The 15,817-nt window shown below is 40.7% G+C and overlaps 1 protein-coding gene across 6 annotated transcripts in view; it reads left to right on the forward strand.

The window, feature by feature from the left end:
• BICD1 (BICD cargo adaptor 1) overlaps positions 1 to 15,817 on the forward strand; it is a 185,057-nt gene that overhangs the window by 89,766 nt on the left and 79,474 nt on the right. For all 6 annotated transcript variants that reach the window (XM_052790035.1, XM_052790034.1, XM_052790028.1 and 3 more), the window contains exon 2: positions 3,784 to 3,996. In XM_052790035.1, coding sequence (XP_052645995.1) covers positions 3,784 to 3,996 — 213 coding nt within the window. The remainder of the gene's footprint in view (positions 1 to 3,783; positions 3,997 to 15,817) is intronic.

Here is a 15,817-nt window from a genome sequence, read left to right on the forward strand (position 1 = left end):
GTCAGAAAAGCTCTGCAATGTGATTGCTGAAACTAAGGGCCACCAAGGGACCAGTAGTGATTTCTAAGTGGTTTTAATGAGTAGTCATACCAAGCAAGGCAGCACCATACTGAAAAGAACTGTGGTAATTAACTAACATGTCTGCAAGATATAGTACAGTACCCATCCAAATATTGTTGTAGAAACAGTGCAAGCGAGTTGGGTACCGTTCCCGCAGTTACAACCACAGTTCTTTGCTTCTGCAGTTACTTCTCTGTGGCTAGGTCAGAGAACTCCGTAGCATATGTGGATGTACTTGTCCTAACCCATTTGAAAAGATAGAACAGAATGGAAGAGCCACCCCTGTGGTCCCCTCCCCTGCTACCAAAAAAACTCGTGCCACACAAACCCATAACACCCTGCTTTTACCATCCTGGCATCACCTGAAATTTGGTTTAGGGAGAAGCTGGTGTGGTACTAATACAGGTGACAAAGTACTTTTAGGCAGGAACAGTATATCTCCAGGAGCCGAGCTATGTACCTTTGCTATAAATACCTGACTAAAATATCGATATCTTCTTCAGTGGTGAACACAGGGAACATCTGCTCTCCATTTGCATAGTACTTCTTCCTCTCCCTTGGTGTTGCATGGTGTCAAAGGAAAACTATTTCCTCAGTCAGGCTTCCATAGCAGCCTAGTATTTTCCTGCGTGCAATACCATAAGATATGTTCAGCAAACTAGTTTGTACCCAACACTTGACCCAAATGCAGGTGAACCTTCTTTAGCTTGCAGTCCGGGTAGCCACCTTGTCATGTTTTGAGCTTCATCTGCTGCTTCTTCCTTCCGTACCTGATACCAATACCAGTTGCATCCAGTTCTCACATATGAATGCCTCTGTGCCAAATGCTCCTCCAGTTCATATCCATTACTGGCTTTCACTAATATGGGTTTCCCAGCTCCTGGGGACCTTTTGACTCTTTACTGTCCAACCTGCTCAGGAGGTAATTGTGAGGACTGAAGTGGGCTGTTCCAGCTCTCCCAGGCTGCAGCCTGCTCGTGCTGTTGGCTGAGCGTGCTGTTCGTGCGAAGCGGTGGTGTGAGGTGTACTGCCCCATGCAGACCTGGAAACTGGGAGTTGTTGGATGACAACAGTTGCGCTTGTCATAAAGTTAGTTGACCTGAAAAGTTTTTCAGGTGACTAACATTTCCTACTACGGGGATGGCTTCAGGGAAATAAGTGAGCACAGTTAATTGAAGTATTTCTATCATAGCAAGGTTATAAGGTTTTATAAATAAGTAAACATATTAAGCAAATTATTAAAACATAAAACCAAAATAGAACAAATATGTGGCTACCAGCTGAAAAATATTGATGTACAGCTGAATTTAAAAGTGATCAATCTCATGGGAGGCCTTAAGTGGGTATGTCTGGAAAGTTTAAACTTTTTGGTGTTCTATACAGACCATGAAATACGGAAGCAGGACTTTTTACTTGCTTTTTAATTAAAAGACATCTTGTGTTCCTCTCCTTGTTGTGTGGATCTGCAGAATTTCCATCGATATGGAAAGAGAACTATGCTTCCTTTCTTTCCTTCCCCTGATTTTTAATGTTTAAGAAAGAAATTGAATAGTGTAATATATGGTAATGTTCACATTTACTTTCATAGAAAAAAATGTTTAAATTATTTTCTCTGACATTTTCTGTAGTCATAGCTACAAGAAAATGTTAAGTACACACTAATTTTCTGTTATGCTATGCACCCTCCCCAAAATGTGCATTCATGGCCATTCTCAAACATCACATGTGCTAAAATGCGCCTTCAAAGTACGCTTGAGGAAAATATAGTATGTACCTGGAAAGCCATCATCACTGTGTACTGGTATTTACCCATAGTGCTTTTAATTGTAGTTCTCGGGTAGAGAGGGCTCCAGCTCCCATTTCTTCATGAGCTTTTCCAGCCCTGTCAGTCCTACCTGCTGTTCTGCTGTGTTTTGATTTTTTTTTTTTCTCCCCGCCCCCAGATATGTGGTGTTTACATTTTTCTTGTAGGTATTAGACTGGTGCTTTTTGCTCAGTCTCAACTTAGGAACAGTGAGCCATTGAATGTAAGTGTGTAGAGTAAGATATAATTTATCAGTAGTGTTCCTGAAACAGTCGTCTTAGTCACAGATATAGTTACTGAATCAGTGCTTAACAGTTTCATTAGACTGAATTTCTTGTTACTTGGAAAATCCTATTTGGCAAGTTGCTGATGCTTGCTATTTCAGTAACTTGCAGTCTTTTGAGAAGACAGCTGGGTTAATACATTATTGAATATTTTTAGAATCCTTTAATGCTGAGTTCACAGGATTCTCTAAGTGAGTTAGACTTAAAAGCTAAAAAGTTTTTGAACAGGGTTTTGCTTTGAAGTTTCTAAGGGGTGGCTTCAGTTCTAGTGCCAGTAAAATGTAGAATGTGTTCTGAAAGGCTATAAATAGTGGCAGTAAAACAATGGATTTCATTTGGCAAGTAGTTCTTATTGACGGGAAGGCAAAGGGGGCCACAGCTTACAGTGGGTACAAATGTATACTCTGCTTTGTGGATTCATATAGCTGGGTAGAAATTGGGCTTTAGGGGAGAATTTCCCACTGAAAGAACATATATAACCATGACGTATCTTTCCTATATTGGGGAAAAAAAAAATTTAAATCATGGTCTTTCAAAAATACTCTCTTTGAATTAAGAGAGAGCTTTTGCCTACGTTAGGCTAAATATTCTTAACATTAGAGGCCTTCTTTTGGCTTTTTCCAGAATTAGACCATGTCATTTTCAACCAAATGTCTGTTTTTAAAGGCAATACAAACAAAACAGGTTGTGCTTTTATTTTACTTTATATATTATTTCATTACTATTTTATTTTTATTTATATATTATTTTGTGTTATTACATTATTTTTTTGTGTTACTATATTATTGCAGGTTTTTCCCCTCTGTCTTTCATAGCTGAGTATCTCCATCACTTCTACTGTTGTGGCTTGTACTTTGCTTTCTTCCGGGTTGCTTCAGAGCTGTCCAAAATAACATCAGAAATTGTCACTGAGAAAATACTGCCTTGTTAAACTGATCACTCTAAACCAGTAACAAAAGGAGGAAGAGAATCACTGAATTACCTATATATTTAGAAACTTCTTGAATACTTAAATATTGTTTCTTTTCAGTAGAAGCAGAAGACATTGTGTACAAATGAAATGAAGGGGCTTTCAAACTCCGTGTTTAGCTTACCAGCAGTATAAATGGCCACTGCTTGAAACAGCTCATTTATCTGTCTTTCAAGTTATGGGAAGCTTTTTTCCACACCATGAAGTCAGCTCCTATAATAAAAGAATGTTGAAAATGGAAAGCAGTTTAGAAAGATTTGTCAGCTATTTATGCTCTTTAAAACAAAACAAACACCACCTTTTGTTTTGCAGAACTAGAAAAGAAAGGAATTGACGAATTATCAGCTGCCCTCATGCAGGAGAGTTAAACACTGGCACTAATTAATGGCTAGTTAGCAGAGTACCATCCTGATCTCAGTGGAGGTCTCCTGGATAGGGGCCATAAATCCATACTGCAAATGAGAACAGCTTCAAGATGCTTCATTTCAGCTAAATGAGATGGTGGCCTTCAACTGCTAGGAAGCTGCTAAGGCAGTATTTATTAGGTCAGAGTTTGGGACTCACAGATCTATTTCATTCCTGCTGGCTATGCATCTGCTCATTATTGTTGATAATTTTTCTAGGGCTTCAGTAGTTTCATACTATGTACTGTTTTCCTCTTCCAGGCATTTGGACAGTCCTTCTCGATTCACCGCAAAGTGGCTGAAGATGGTGAAACACGTGAAGAAACTCTCCTCCAGGAGTCTGCATCAAAAGAAGCTTATTACCTCGGGAAGATTTTGGAGATGCAGAACGAGCTGAAGCAGAGCAGGGCCGTGGTCACCAACGTTCAGGCAGAGAATGAGAGACTCACTGCTATTGTCCAAGACTTGAAAGAGGTAATTGGGGGTGTGCAGGGAGCAAGGGGCTGATTTTTTTTTTTTTGAGTATCATGTATGGCATGGCTCTGAGTCATAAAAATACTACAAGAAGTAAAAATGCTCACCTACCAGTCTGTGATCATCCCAGAAACTACCTGGCTTGAGAGGGTTAGAATTTAGAAAGGAAAACATGCAACTTTTAAATTATTTTATCTGTAGGGGTTTTTTTGTTGTTCTTTAAAATAAAACTCAGTTCAGGAAGCTATAATTTCTAAAGCACTCTTAGCATTTTGCATTGTATTCTATAGCGCCTACATATAAGTTAATGTTACATAAACACCTCTTTTGCACACTTCTAATATTCACGCAACTCCTGTCTTTCTCAACATTCGTGTAATTTCTTAGGTATTCTGGGTTGGCTAGAATTACATAAAGCTTTCACCAGTTTTCTTCTACTGTAAAGCAAAATTAAAATGCATGCTCATGTTTAGAAAATGGGTAACAGTAAGGAAGCCAAATGTAGTTAGTGGCCATGTGGGACACAGTGGTTATTGATTAATTTCAATGGAGAATTTAGTAGTATTTAGTAACTAGTCTTTTTTCGCTTGAAATTTGGAAGTTTAGATAGAAGGTTTTTTTACTTACTATTGTTCCTATATCCCAGTTAGTGGAGGACTGATATAATTTTACTAGTTTATTCTTTCCATATTGATGATTAGTTTGCACAATTCATGTAGCAAAGCTTAACACAAGACCGTATGTGAGAGGAAGGTGACTCTTTCCTTCAGCTTTGCTAGCAAATTGGCTCTTGCTCACTTTCTTAGACTCTTAGACACACACAACTTAGACTTACTAAGATGCGTGTGTCCCACCACTCTGGCCAGCATTAATTATGGTGAAATGTAGGATAAGGAATACTGACTATCAAGTCCTCATCACCTGTCCTGGGCTCCTCATAGGTTTGTGACCATGTGCTCATTTTTAATGTGCCTTTGTGCCCCTAAGGAGTTGACATTTGTAGAAAACTTTTCTCTTCGGCTCATCGCACTCCTGTGAGTCCCAGTGCAATACTGCTGATCTATTTGTTGCTCTCTAGTCTCCTTCCCTGGGTGTAGGCTGTTTTTGCAGTCTGGGTGTCTGAGAAATTGCACACGAGTCTGCTGTGATTTTGATGGCCTGTTCATCAAGGTGCCTTCAATGCACACTTTTCTTTTATCCTTCTGCCATTCCTTCTAGTGCTTTCACACACACATTTATACCTCATTGATGCCAGTCTTAGTGTTTCTCTCGCAAACCTCTACAGATTCAGTTTTTCAAGCAGAGCAACTATGTGCAGGGGAAGGCAGCACTTGGAAGTAACCCCACATCTTCGTTGCTTTCCCCAGGAATGCTTGGCCATAGGGGTTCTCCTGACTGTCCAGCTGCTGGAAGAGATCTTTCCTAGGTGATTCTGGAAAGTGATTCTTTCATGTGAATTTAACAAAGACTATCATGGGGAAGTGGTGCAGTCACCATCCCTGGAGGTATTTAAAAGACATGCAGAGGTGGCACTTAGAGACATGGTTTAGTGTTATTTGGCAGTGTTAGGTTAACAGTTGGATTCCATGATCTTAAAGGTCTTCTCCAACCTAAATGATTCTATGTTTTCTGTAGCTGAGTGGAATGGCATCCTTTTAACCTACAGAAACCGCTGGGACTGGGTCCTTTAATCCTATTGAACGTTTGTATTTAATGGTTGCACTGGACTTGTGCATAATACAAATCGGGTTTCAGTAAGAAGTAAATATATGCTGTTTATTCACAAGTTCCAATTAACATATGTGATTGTAATTGCTTTTGCAGTGGTTAACAAAAAAAATTAAAGTCAAGTTTATGTCTACTCATCCTAAAATCATATCCTAAAATCTTCTTGGTAGTAGGCAACCAGCTGCTGACACACCTACCTAACCATTTGGTAAGAGAACAATACATATTTGTCTTTGCAGTCAATTCCTTCCTTTGGGATCTCCTTGGGATTCCTTCAAATGCAAATCTCCCTTCCATTTTCTATCATGATTATTGATCTGGAAGTTATTCAGGAGGCAGTTTCAGTACCTGTCCTCCCTAGAATATTGATTGTCTTCATTTCTTTGGAGATAATAGTAACCCGTAGTGTGAGACCAGCTGCAATTATTTCCTGTTCCAATGCTAAATAGAAACAGGGCCTAGTAGTTAAAGTGCAAGAAAAGAATTTACTTGAATAAAAATAAGGCTGATAAACTGATTGTTATTATTAAGATGATGTTGGACCCTGAGTGTAAAGTCCTTGACTTTGTTGAACTTCTATTTTGTGGAACTACAATCAATGTATTTAAACATAAATGGGATTAGCGCAGTTAGTTTATTCAAGCTTACACCACACATATTGTGATTAATTACTTGAACATAATAAGAGATAGAGGGTGGCTGACATCTGCCTCCAGGCTCTTGAGGATGTTGTCACACTGAATTACACTGGTATCTCTCCTTGTGCTCAAAGGAGTCTCACCCTTGTACCCAGCTCAGTATACCTTGGTCCAAACACATAAATCCTAAGGCTGTGATGTCCAAGTGCCTGCAGAAATGCGATGCCCTTCTACTGTAAGTGTTTATGAACTTTGCTTGGTTCTGGGTACTGCTAATAGGAAAAGGCAGGCTTAGCCTACTCCAAATCTTAACAAGCACTAAGGTGAGAAAAAAAAATATGAAATGTCTGGTACATTTTGGGGTAAAGACAGTCATTAGAAGCTGCCACAGGTAGATTGCTACAGTGAGAAAGTAATTTGTCTCTTTAACGAATATATTTAAAAATCTACTTAGAGAAAAAAAAATGGAAGAAGAAAGGATGGTCTTTATGTGAGCAACTGTAGTGAGTGATGTAAAGATAGATTCTGGATGGAAGCTATCTGGCTGTATACTGTCTCTTCCCCTCCCTGCCCCCCTCCCCTGCCCAAGACAATATGCTTTATAGTTGTTTTTTAAAACTTACTAAGACATCTTATAAACTAAACCAAAAAATTATATTAAGTCTGAAGGCAAAAGGAGTGATTAAAAGTTTGAAAAACTGCTGTGTGGTTCTGGAAATAGCATTTTTGCATAGATGAGGGAAATTTATGGTACTTTATCCATGCACTCAGTCCCTTATGATACTGAAGACTGATAGCTAGGATTTCAAAAAGTGACCCCTGTTATTGGTACCACATCCCTAAATAACACAGTCAGTGCTTCTCCATTCTCTAGTCTGTCGTGGGAGTTCTCTTCTGAACACACACTGCTTTCTCAATTTGCACAGAAATCCAACATCATATGAATGTGTATGAGCATTTTGTGAACCATCAGAATACACTTGCATGAATGCTGATGGCTTTTAGGAATCTTGGGAATTCCATAGCCCCAGAGCTTAAAAATTCATGCCTTTTTGCAAGTATCTGCCATATAGTCACAGCTGATGTCTGCAGGGCAGCTTGACCTGGATCCCTCTTGCTATTAAAGGGAATGTATCAGGCTCAGGTCTCTCGAGAGTATGCATCGCAGTCTGGGAAAGCAAACAAACTGATTTCAATGCTCATCACTAGAAAAAGACATATATTTGAAGAACTTGAGCATTTTTTTCATCCTGATGGTGAAGGATGAACCAGGAATCTCTGTGGAGATGGCTTTCTAGATTCATGTTAAAACGATCAAGAGAGTAAAACACTAGCAGCATTATTTTTGATGTAATAAAAATCCCTAGAGTTTTGGATAGGTATATTATTAACTGTCACCTACCTAAATAAAATATGCATTTTGGAAAGTAGGGTAGCCCTTTTCATTCTTTTCTACCACCAAGACCTCAGACAGGGGATGTAGAAGGTTATTTGGAGATTCTTAAAACTGTTGTAATCTGAATGAAAAAATACACTGATTTTAAAACTAAGGCCAGCGACATCATTTTTTAGCAGTCAGAGACCAGATTTACAAAATCTGTATGTTATGCATCACCCTGTTCATGGTAGATGGCCTCTCTGTGTGGAGGGATCAGTATGGCAATTAGCTCATTTAACCTTTTCTAACTGCATATGAATTGCCTGCCTATAGTATAACTGTTAAAGAAATGATCTTTTTAAAACTTATTTTAAAAACACAATCTTTTATCATTTTCTAATTCTCCATTGTTTGTTTTTTTCCTATTTAAAAACACTGTGCTTGCTTATAGTCGGGAGATGAATGACTGGTTCTTCCATTTGTGCCACTGAAAAATCTTTCCTTATGGTAAACATAAGCACTTTATAGATGGGTAAAGATGATGAAATCACTACCTTGAGAAGTTAATAACTGACAGAGGTGGTTATACGAGCACAGATGACCCAGCTCAGAAGTTGGAGCCGAAAGCTCTTGTGATGAGATCATATTCCTCCGTCATGAGGAGGCTGAATGCCTTGGAGCTGGGCATCTGACTCAAAACAAGTGGCAACTGGAGGGGAAAGAGCATGAAGCAAAGAGAGGAAGCAGGTGAAACCGTAGAAAATGGAGATAAAAGACAATGGTGCAGTTTGTGTCTTGTAGGTGTTATGAGCCTAGAATTAGGAGTTGTGTGAGGTGGGTAGATGAATGCTGTTGTGTCTGAAGAGGCTGGCAGGTATGGGTCAGCTCTTTCTTCCCAACAAGAGTAGTGAAAAGGAGGAATAATGTAAAGCCAGGAAGCAAAGGGTTAAAAGTCAGAACCTGTGCTACTAAATGTCGCTGCAGCAGCTGCTGGGATTGCAGAAAGAAATCAGCACCTGGGTACCTGCAGCCCGGGAGATAATAGATGAACAGGGAGGTTTATGTGATGGCAATGTTAATAGACCACAGCAACAGCACACACCTGTGCTTCCGGAGCACAAAAGCAGGGATGAGGGCAGTGGAAAAGTGGGTGGGGAGAAAAACACAAATTGGTGAGCCATTATGCTCTGAAAACAGGTGATAAAAAAACTAGGATGAAGTTGTGCAGCCCTGCTGCCCTTGAAATCAATGGTTAAACTCTTACTCATTTCAGCAGTACAAAGATCTTGTGGTTCAGGCTAATCAGGCAATGTATGGGTGTGATAGCCTGGACTTTTTTGGAGGGCAACCTATGTATGATGCAAAGTGTGAGCACTTGTGCTGCGTGAATAATTATAAGAACATTTACTGCTAGCTATGGCCATTTCAGAAATGTAACCTCATGCTAAGTGGCCACATCTCTATTCTGAAAATACATGGGAAATGGAAAAAATTTACAGGCATTGTGTTCAAGTTGACTTTTATCTAGAAAAATAATATTAAGAACTGGTATGTCTATACCATATTATCTTCAAAAAAATTCCTAATGGGCTATTTGCTATTTAGAATTTATCATTTCTTAGTCTGAAGTGTTAGGGTGTTTCTCATTTTTGACAATTCAGGGTAAAGCCTAAAAACTAAATGTGAGCACATGTCTAGTTAATAACCACACCAATTTCAGGTTCTTGTTTTGTTGCTCTAGGGTTAGACCGTAACAGGATTTGGGTACATAGTGCTTCCTGTTTAATGTAGGATGTAGTTAGGTCCAAAACTGAGATCCTCAATGCACTCAATTGTCATTGACTCCTGGAGGCTCCTACAGTCATTAGGTGCCAAAGTTTCCTCATGTAAAATTTTCTGCCCGTGTAAAGGTCTGTTTCCAGATGCGTTCAGGAAGACCTCTGGCTTGGACTGAGGTCTATTACTACACTGTTGCTGGATATTGAACGCTGCTGTAGGTGCTACTGGGATCCTCCAAGGAGATGTTTCCCTAGCTGACCCCATCACCTAGTGATGTCCTTCCACCCCCTGGTTCTGTGGTTGTGGCAAGGTTTGGGGCTCCAATTTCTCCTCTGTCTGAGGGATTATGAATCCACTTCTCCCTCTGAAGAAAGTGCCCTAGCAGTCAGTTGGCAGGCTCTTCATTCCTTCAGATGAAGGTGTTCCACTTTGTTGGGGGATAGTTAGTATTTTGTGGGTCAGGGAGAGCGAGAGTGATCAAACTCATAAGAATGACTGTAGCCTAAAGGCGAAGCCACTCAGCTGGGAATACAGAACTAGTTCTAGTCCCTATTTCAATTAATGTTTAATAAGATATACTTAAATATTAATTGGGGCAAAGACTAGAACCCCAGTCTCTCCTCTGTGAGGTGACAGCCCTTAGCAAAGGCTGTGTCCATCCCTCAGAGAAAGCATGGTCTTTGGCCTGGATCTCCTGTGGCTACTGGTTTGACTACTGAGCTCTTGGAGGGAGGTAGCTCCAGATTACCAAGTGAGGTAACTTTCTCCAACTCTGCGTTGAAGAAAGATGGAAAAGATACATCCAGGAAGGGGAATTGCTGCTATGAACCATGTACTGCATGAAGCACCTTTTAGCAGCCTGGCCGTAGTGACAAAGCTCTCTTGGAGAGTAGTGAACTCTCTTCAATGTCATTAGCTTGCTTTCCCTCGTAGTTGTTTAATTTTCTTCATGCATAGAATGGGCAACCTGTGATTGTGCTTTGACAATTATCCTAGATGGTGAAGTGGTTTAAGTGACTACAGTATTGACTGTGACAATGCATGCAGCATCCTTCCATGATCTCGCCTGCTCCCTCATCGTGTTGTCCTGTGCTTCCCAGTGGCTGTATCAACAGACTTATCTCACTCAATCTACTGAAGAATGGAAGTTTCTTTTGGCATTTCTACTGATTAAATAAAGCCTGCATTATAAATATATTTACCTTCTTACTAATATTACGCTGGTACTTGCAGCATGGCTTAATTTCTAGAGGGAGAATGAGTAAGGAAATACAGTGAAATATTCAGTGTAGCCATTGGTAATGGTGTCTTCATCTTAATATACTATCATGCAAGCACTGCTTTTTGAAACAAAGCTGTAGGAATGTGATGCCAGAGCAGCCCGCGGAGATGACCTGGGGGGTCAGAGCTGCCTGAGAAACAAAGTGCAGTCGAGGCCTGATAGGGAGACGGCAGAAGTGTTTCTCCTGTCAGGAGAGCTATCTCATCACATTTTAGGGTAGTACTAGCGTGGTCAGTCTAATTAACTATATTTACATTCCTTTGTTTTGGAAGTTTCCTTCAGTTGGCTAGAACCGGCTCTAAATTAGGCTTGGAATATAAATTTGTTATTTTGCCCACAGGGAGGTGTCTTTCTTTTCTCTCTCCTGTTTTTAGAAAAGCCTGCTGAAGGGAGATTTTCCAGCTTGCTGGTGCCTAGCCACCCTCATAAATTTTTCTCCCTACTTTGCTGACAGTGCTAATGGGTAGGGGTTTTTTGTCCTGAGATTCTTAAAAGTTTGCTAAAAATGTATTGTTTCCTTCTGCTTTCAGGAAAAGTTTTCAGATTGACCATAATCTTAACTATCATATAATAGCATAATGTTCTGTAACATGGGAAATTTTATTAGATGTTGCTGACCTGCTTCAAATCAAACTCTAGTATATACTTGTGTCTTATCTGGACCTCTTTAAAAACATGTTAACAGTTTTTCTGTAAGCAGTAAGGTGTTAATGCTTTTCCTGTGAAGGCACTTGTCTATGTTCTATCTAACTGGAAAGAGCTGCAGGACCTCTGGGGGCTTTAGGCTGAAGAGGGTGGGGCGTGACCCTGTCTTTGCTCCAAATTCCTGTCCTCTTGACACATTCTCTGTAAAATCAGCAGTGGGTGTTTGTAAGTGGAGGCCACTGGTGGGCCATCATTGCATTGACTGCAAGTGGTGCCCTTCGCTACCACTGCAGGCGGTTCCTTTAACCCTTGTTCTGTTTTTAATTTCTGACACTTACACACACATTTCCATTCACACTGTGTTCATATCAGTCTCACTAGTTCTCATGCAAGCGCCTACACCTCCTCGCTTCAGAGTGTTGTGGACCAAGGTGTAATCCCTGTAAAAGAGGTCCACTGCAGGTTTTCTCTTAACAGGCAATAAAGGCAGTGTGCAGATGGGTTTGGTGACTGTTGTCACCACTGGCTGTGATGGGAAAAGGTAGCAGCAGATCACCCTGAAGTGTAAAACCTGGCTTTGTGGCACGAGGCAGTCTGGAAGGTACAAAACTGTGGAAGTCATAGTCAATGGTGTTTTCTGACAAAGATTTTTTTTACTAATTTTCACATAGTTTGTACAGCAATTCTGTGAGGGTGTTATTTCGTAGTGTTAGATACTGATGCTTGTTAAATGGTTTTCTCTGCCCTGTGCATTTATTTTCCCTGTTCACAGAATTTTATTTCTGAAAAGAAACAAAGTGGCTTTCTTTATGTCTTGGAGACAGAAAAATAAAGCAAGCTGTAACTTGTAATCCTACCAAATCTCTCCTCATGCAATGAAAGGGATAGATAAACTAGTAGCTGATACTGTCTATCTATCAAAGAGCGAGCCTTGAGTATAGGCAGCAAGACCTGTCCAGCATAGACTGCTTCTGAGTGCCCTTGTTAACAGATAAAGGTTTAACTATAAATCTGCCATTCAACTTCATCTACTACTTGTTTACCACCAAACACTTTCTTGTGGTTCTTTTTTCACACATTGACCAACAAACCACTTGCTCCTGCAGGTGAAAGCAAAGGTGGCCATGTGAGATTCACCCTTTTATTTCCTGAAATATGGTTTATAATCCTATAATTGCTCATAAAATGATAGTGTTTCTAAGCACACACTCCTCATAAGCACCAACTGTAATAGAATAAGGAGGTCAACAGTGCAGGATAAATACATTTTGTTGTGGCATTGTTTCCTCAGGGTAATCTTCAGCTCCTTTTTCTGCTGTTCTCACCCTCGAGTATACCTGCAAGCTACCAAAAGCAGCTTTGGTTAGTTGTGTTTCCTGTTAATGAGCCTGGAACAATGACTTAGGATGTAAACTTGTGATCTGACACATGCATGACACTTTCTTTGGCAAGGTTCAGGCATTTAGCTCTGCTGTGGATAACAGAGTCAAACAATGGACAGTAGGGAGGTCAAAAAAAGGCCAGGCAGGGTAACGAAGCATAATCAAGGGACTGTTGCATAAATACATGTTGTGGTTTAATCCCAGCTGGCAACTAAGCCCAACACAGCCACTCGCTCACTCCACCCTGGTGGGATGCGGGAGAGAATTGGAAGAGTAAAAGTGAGAAAACTCGTGGGCTGAGATCCAGACAGCTTAATAAGTAAAGCAAAAGCCACACACACAAGCAAAGCAAACCAAGGAATTCATTCCCCACTTCCCATGGGCAGGCAGGTGTTCAGCCATCTCCAGGAAAGCAGGGCTCCATCACACCTAATGGTGACTTGGGGAGACAAACGCCATCACTCTGAACGTCCCCCCCTTCCTCCTTCTTCCCCAGCTTTCTATGCTGAGCATGACGTCCTATGGTCTGGGATATCCCTTGGGTCAGTTGGGGTCAGCTGTCCCGGCTGTGTCCCCTCCCAACTCCTTGTGCCCCCCCAGCCTCCTCGGTGGTGGGGTGGGGTGAGGAGCAGAAAAGGCCTTGGCTCTGTGTGAGCACTGCTCAGCAGTTACGAAAACACCCCTGTGTTATCATCACTCTTTGCAGCATAAATCCCAAATACAGCCCCATACTAGCTACTGTGAAGAAAATTAACTCTATCCCAGCCCAAACCAGCACAATACAGAATGCCTTATTATAAACACTCAAATTCCCAGCTTCTTTCAGAAAGAGTCCTTTGCAGGGCCTCAAATAGAAAATGAAAGAGGGTATACTTTCAGCTGTGCTCTGTAATCTCTAGGTGGTAATTAATCAAATCGGTATCTGGCAGTGCTTGTTCTTATATAAGATCTGTGAAATAATGACCCCTTATTTGTGCTGAGGTAATGTTTCAAAGCCCTTTATGTACACCCCTGTACAAGGTATTGCATGAGAATGTGCTGAGAGCATAGCTGTGGAGACCAGAGATATACCTGGGTTTAAAGAGGAGCGAGAGATTTCATGGAGGATGGGGCCATCGGTGCTGCTTATACCTGAAGACCCAGACCCAGCGCCCAACTCAAAGTTCCTCTGCCCCCTGATACAGGGGGCTGGGAGGGGATGCTGGGGAAAGCATCATCGTATAACATCCCTGTTTCTTGTGTGTTACCCACCTGTGAGTGGCTGCTGCCAGAGGCAGGGTATTGGACTAGCTAGCAGTGCTTTCAACTGAGAAAATATTAGTTTTGTGCTGCCTCAACTTTCTTAAAAATATATAACTTTGCTAACTTGTTTTTGTTTCTAGATGAGGAAGCCTTCAAAAGAACTGCTTGTGCTGACTTACTCTTTTCAGTACTAATTTGCTGGTTAAGAATAACTTGGGCTTTTGTCTGTTCAAGTGGTGCAGAGTAAGACGGTTTTTGGCAGTGCTGGGATTGGCTGTGTTGCCAATTTTTAAAGGATCCTTGCAATGTGATCTGAACTCTCAGGAGCAAGAGCCCAGGAGCTGTGTTGACTTGTACCTTGTGACTTCATTCATTTGCCTGGGATTAAGTGGGAAAGGAAGAATACCCCGGGTATTTCTGAAGCTCAAGTCCAAAAGCTTAAGCACTTTTCCAGATAAAGGAAGGTCATAACAAGAAGAAAGAGAAGTTTTTGCTGGAAATCTTCACTGCCTGAGTGCATAAGCAAATAGAGCGTAAGTTTCAGTGAGATGTGCCATGGATAAAGATTATTAAACAAAGAATGAAAGTAAGTTTGTTGTCCCTGTTCCAATTAATTCCCTTTGTTTTTTTTTAAATATCCCGAGTGGTTTCAAATTTAAAAAAACAAAAAGAGTTAAAGCTTCTCCAAAAGACTGATGCTGTTCTTCCTAGTCATTCAGTGTTAGAATGTACCTGGCAATTGTTGAATATTTTATGCCTTCAGGACTCGTTGGGGTTACAGAACAGTAATCTTGATGTATTCCCAGTTGTCAGTACACAAGCAGTGCAGTCGTATTTCTCTTCTCCTGGGAGTCCCTGTGTGCATTGTAGCTCTATGTGACTTTACCTTCTGTTGTTGACTTTATCCTGTTCTCTGCATACGGATGCATCACTGCTTGTTTTCCTAACCTGCTTCCTCCTAAACTTTTGACATTGCTCATAATTAAGCAGTGCAGAACTGATGGCACTGGAGATCACTGATTCAGAGATGAGATGCACCAAACAAAACTGAAAAACCTAACGATCTCGTCTGGTGCTGTGATTAGTACTTGGACCTTGAGAGAAACTCATGCATGCTGATCACATGTGGACAATAATTACCAGCCAAGGTACTTGAGCTTCCACATTTGCTCTTATTTGTTCAAAACCCACATTTATTTTCAGTGTATTTTTTCTTGTCCTTTAATCAATACTGATTTATTTGTAAGAGTTTCTCCCAGGATCTTCTAGGTAATTTTGGGAAAGGGGGTTTACCTTTTTCTAGGGATGTGTCTTGGATACCGGGGCACAGAGCATTGCTGGTGCCCTGACCCCAGAAGTGGATGATTTCTGAGGCGCAATCAGAGCGAGACTGAGCATGACACATCTAATACATGCCTTTGGATAGTTAGTGACTACTAAAAACTTCCTTGGCAAAAAACCACCATACAAATAAAAAGAAAGAAACCACACAGAAGCAAAACCTATGAAACCCTGAAAAATATGAGAAAAGCAAGCATTTTGGGGGGTTGTATTTTTGTGCTCTGTACGTTGGCATCCTCTCATTTGGATTCATTCAGCCTGCATCTTACAAAACTGAAGTCTGCTCTGTGTGGCAATGTGATGCTATCCTTAAATATGGTCCTCTGTGGAGTATGTACTCCTGTTCAGTTCCCTTTTCTGCCTCAAAACTCATTACCAGTTTGGCCCTGGTATGAAATCATTAATA

This window comes from Harpia harpyja, chromosome 6 (genome assembly GCF_026419915.1).
Source record: "Harpia harpyja isolate bHarHar1 chromosome 6, bHarHar1 primary haplotype, whole genome shotgun sequence".
Classification (NCBI taxonomy): Eukaryota; Metazoa; Chordata; class Aves; order Accipitriformes; family Accipitridae; genus Harpia; species Harpia harpyja.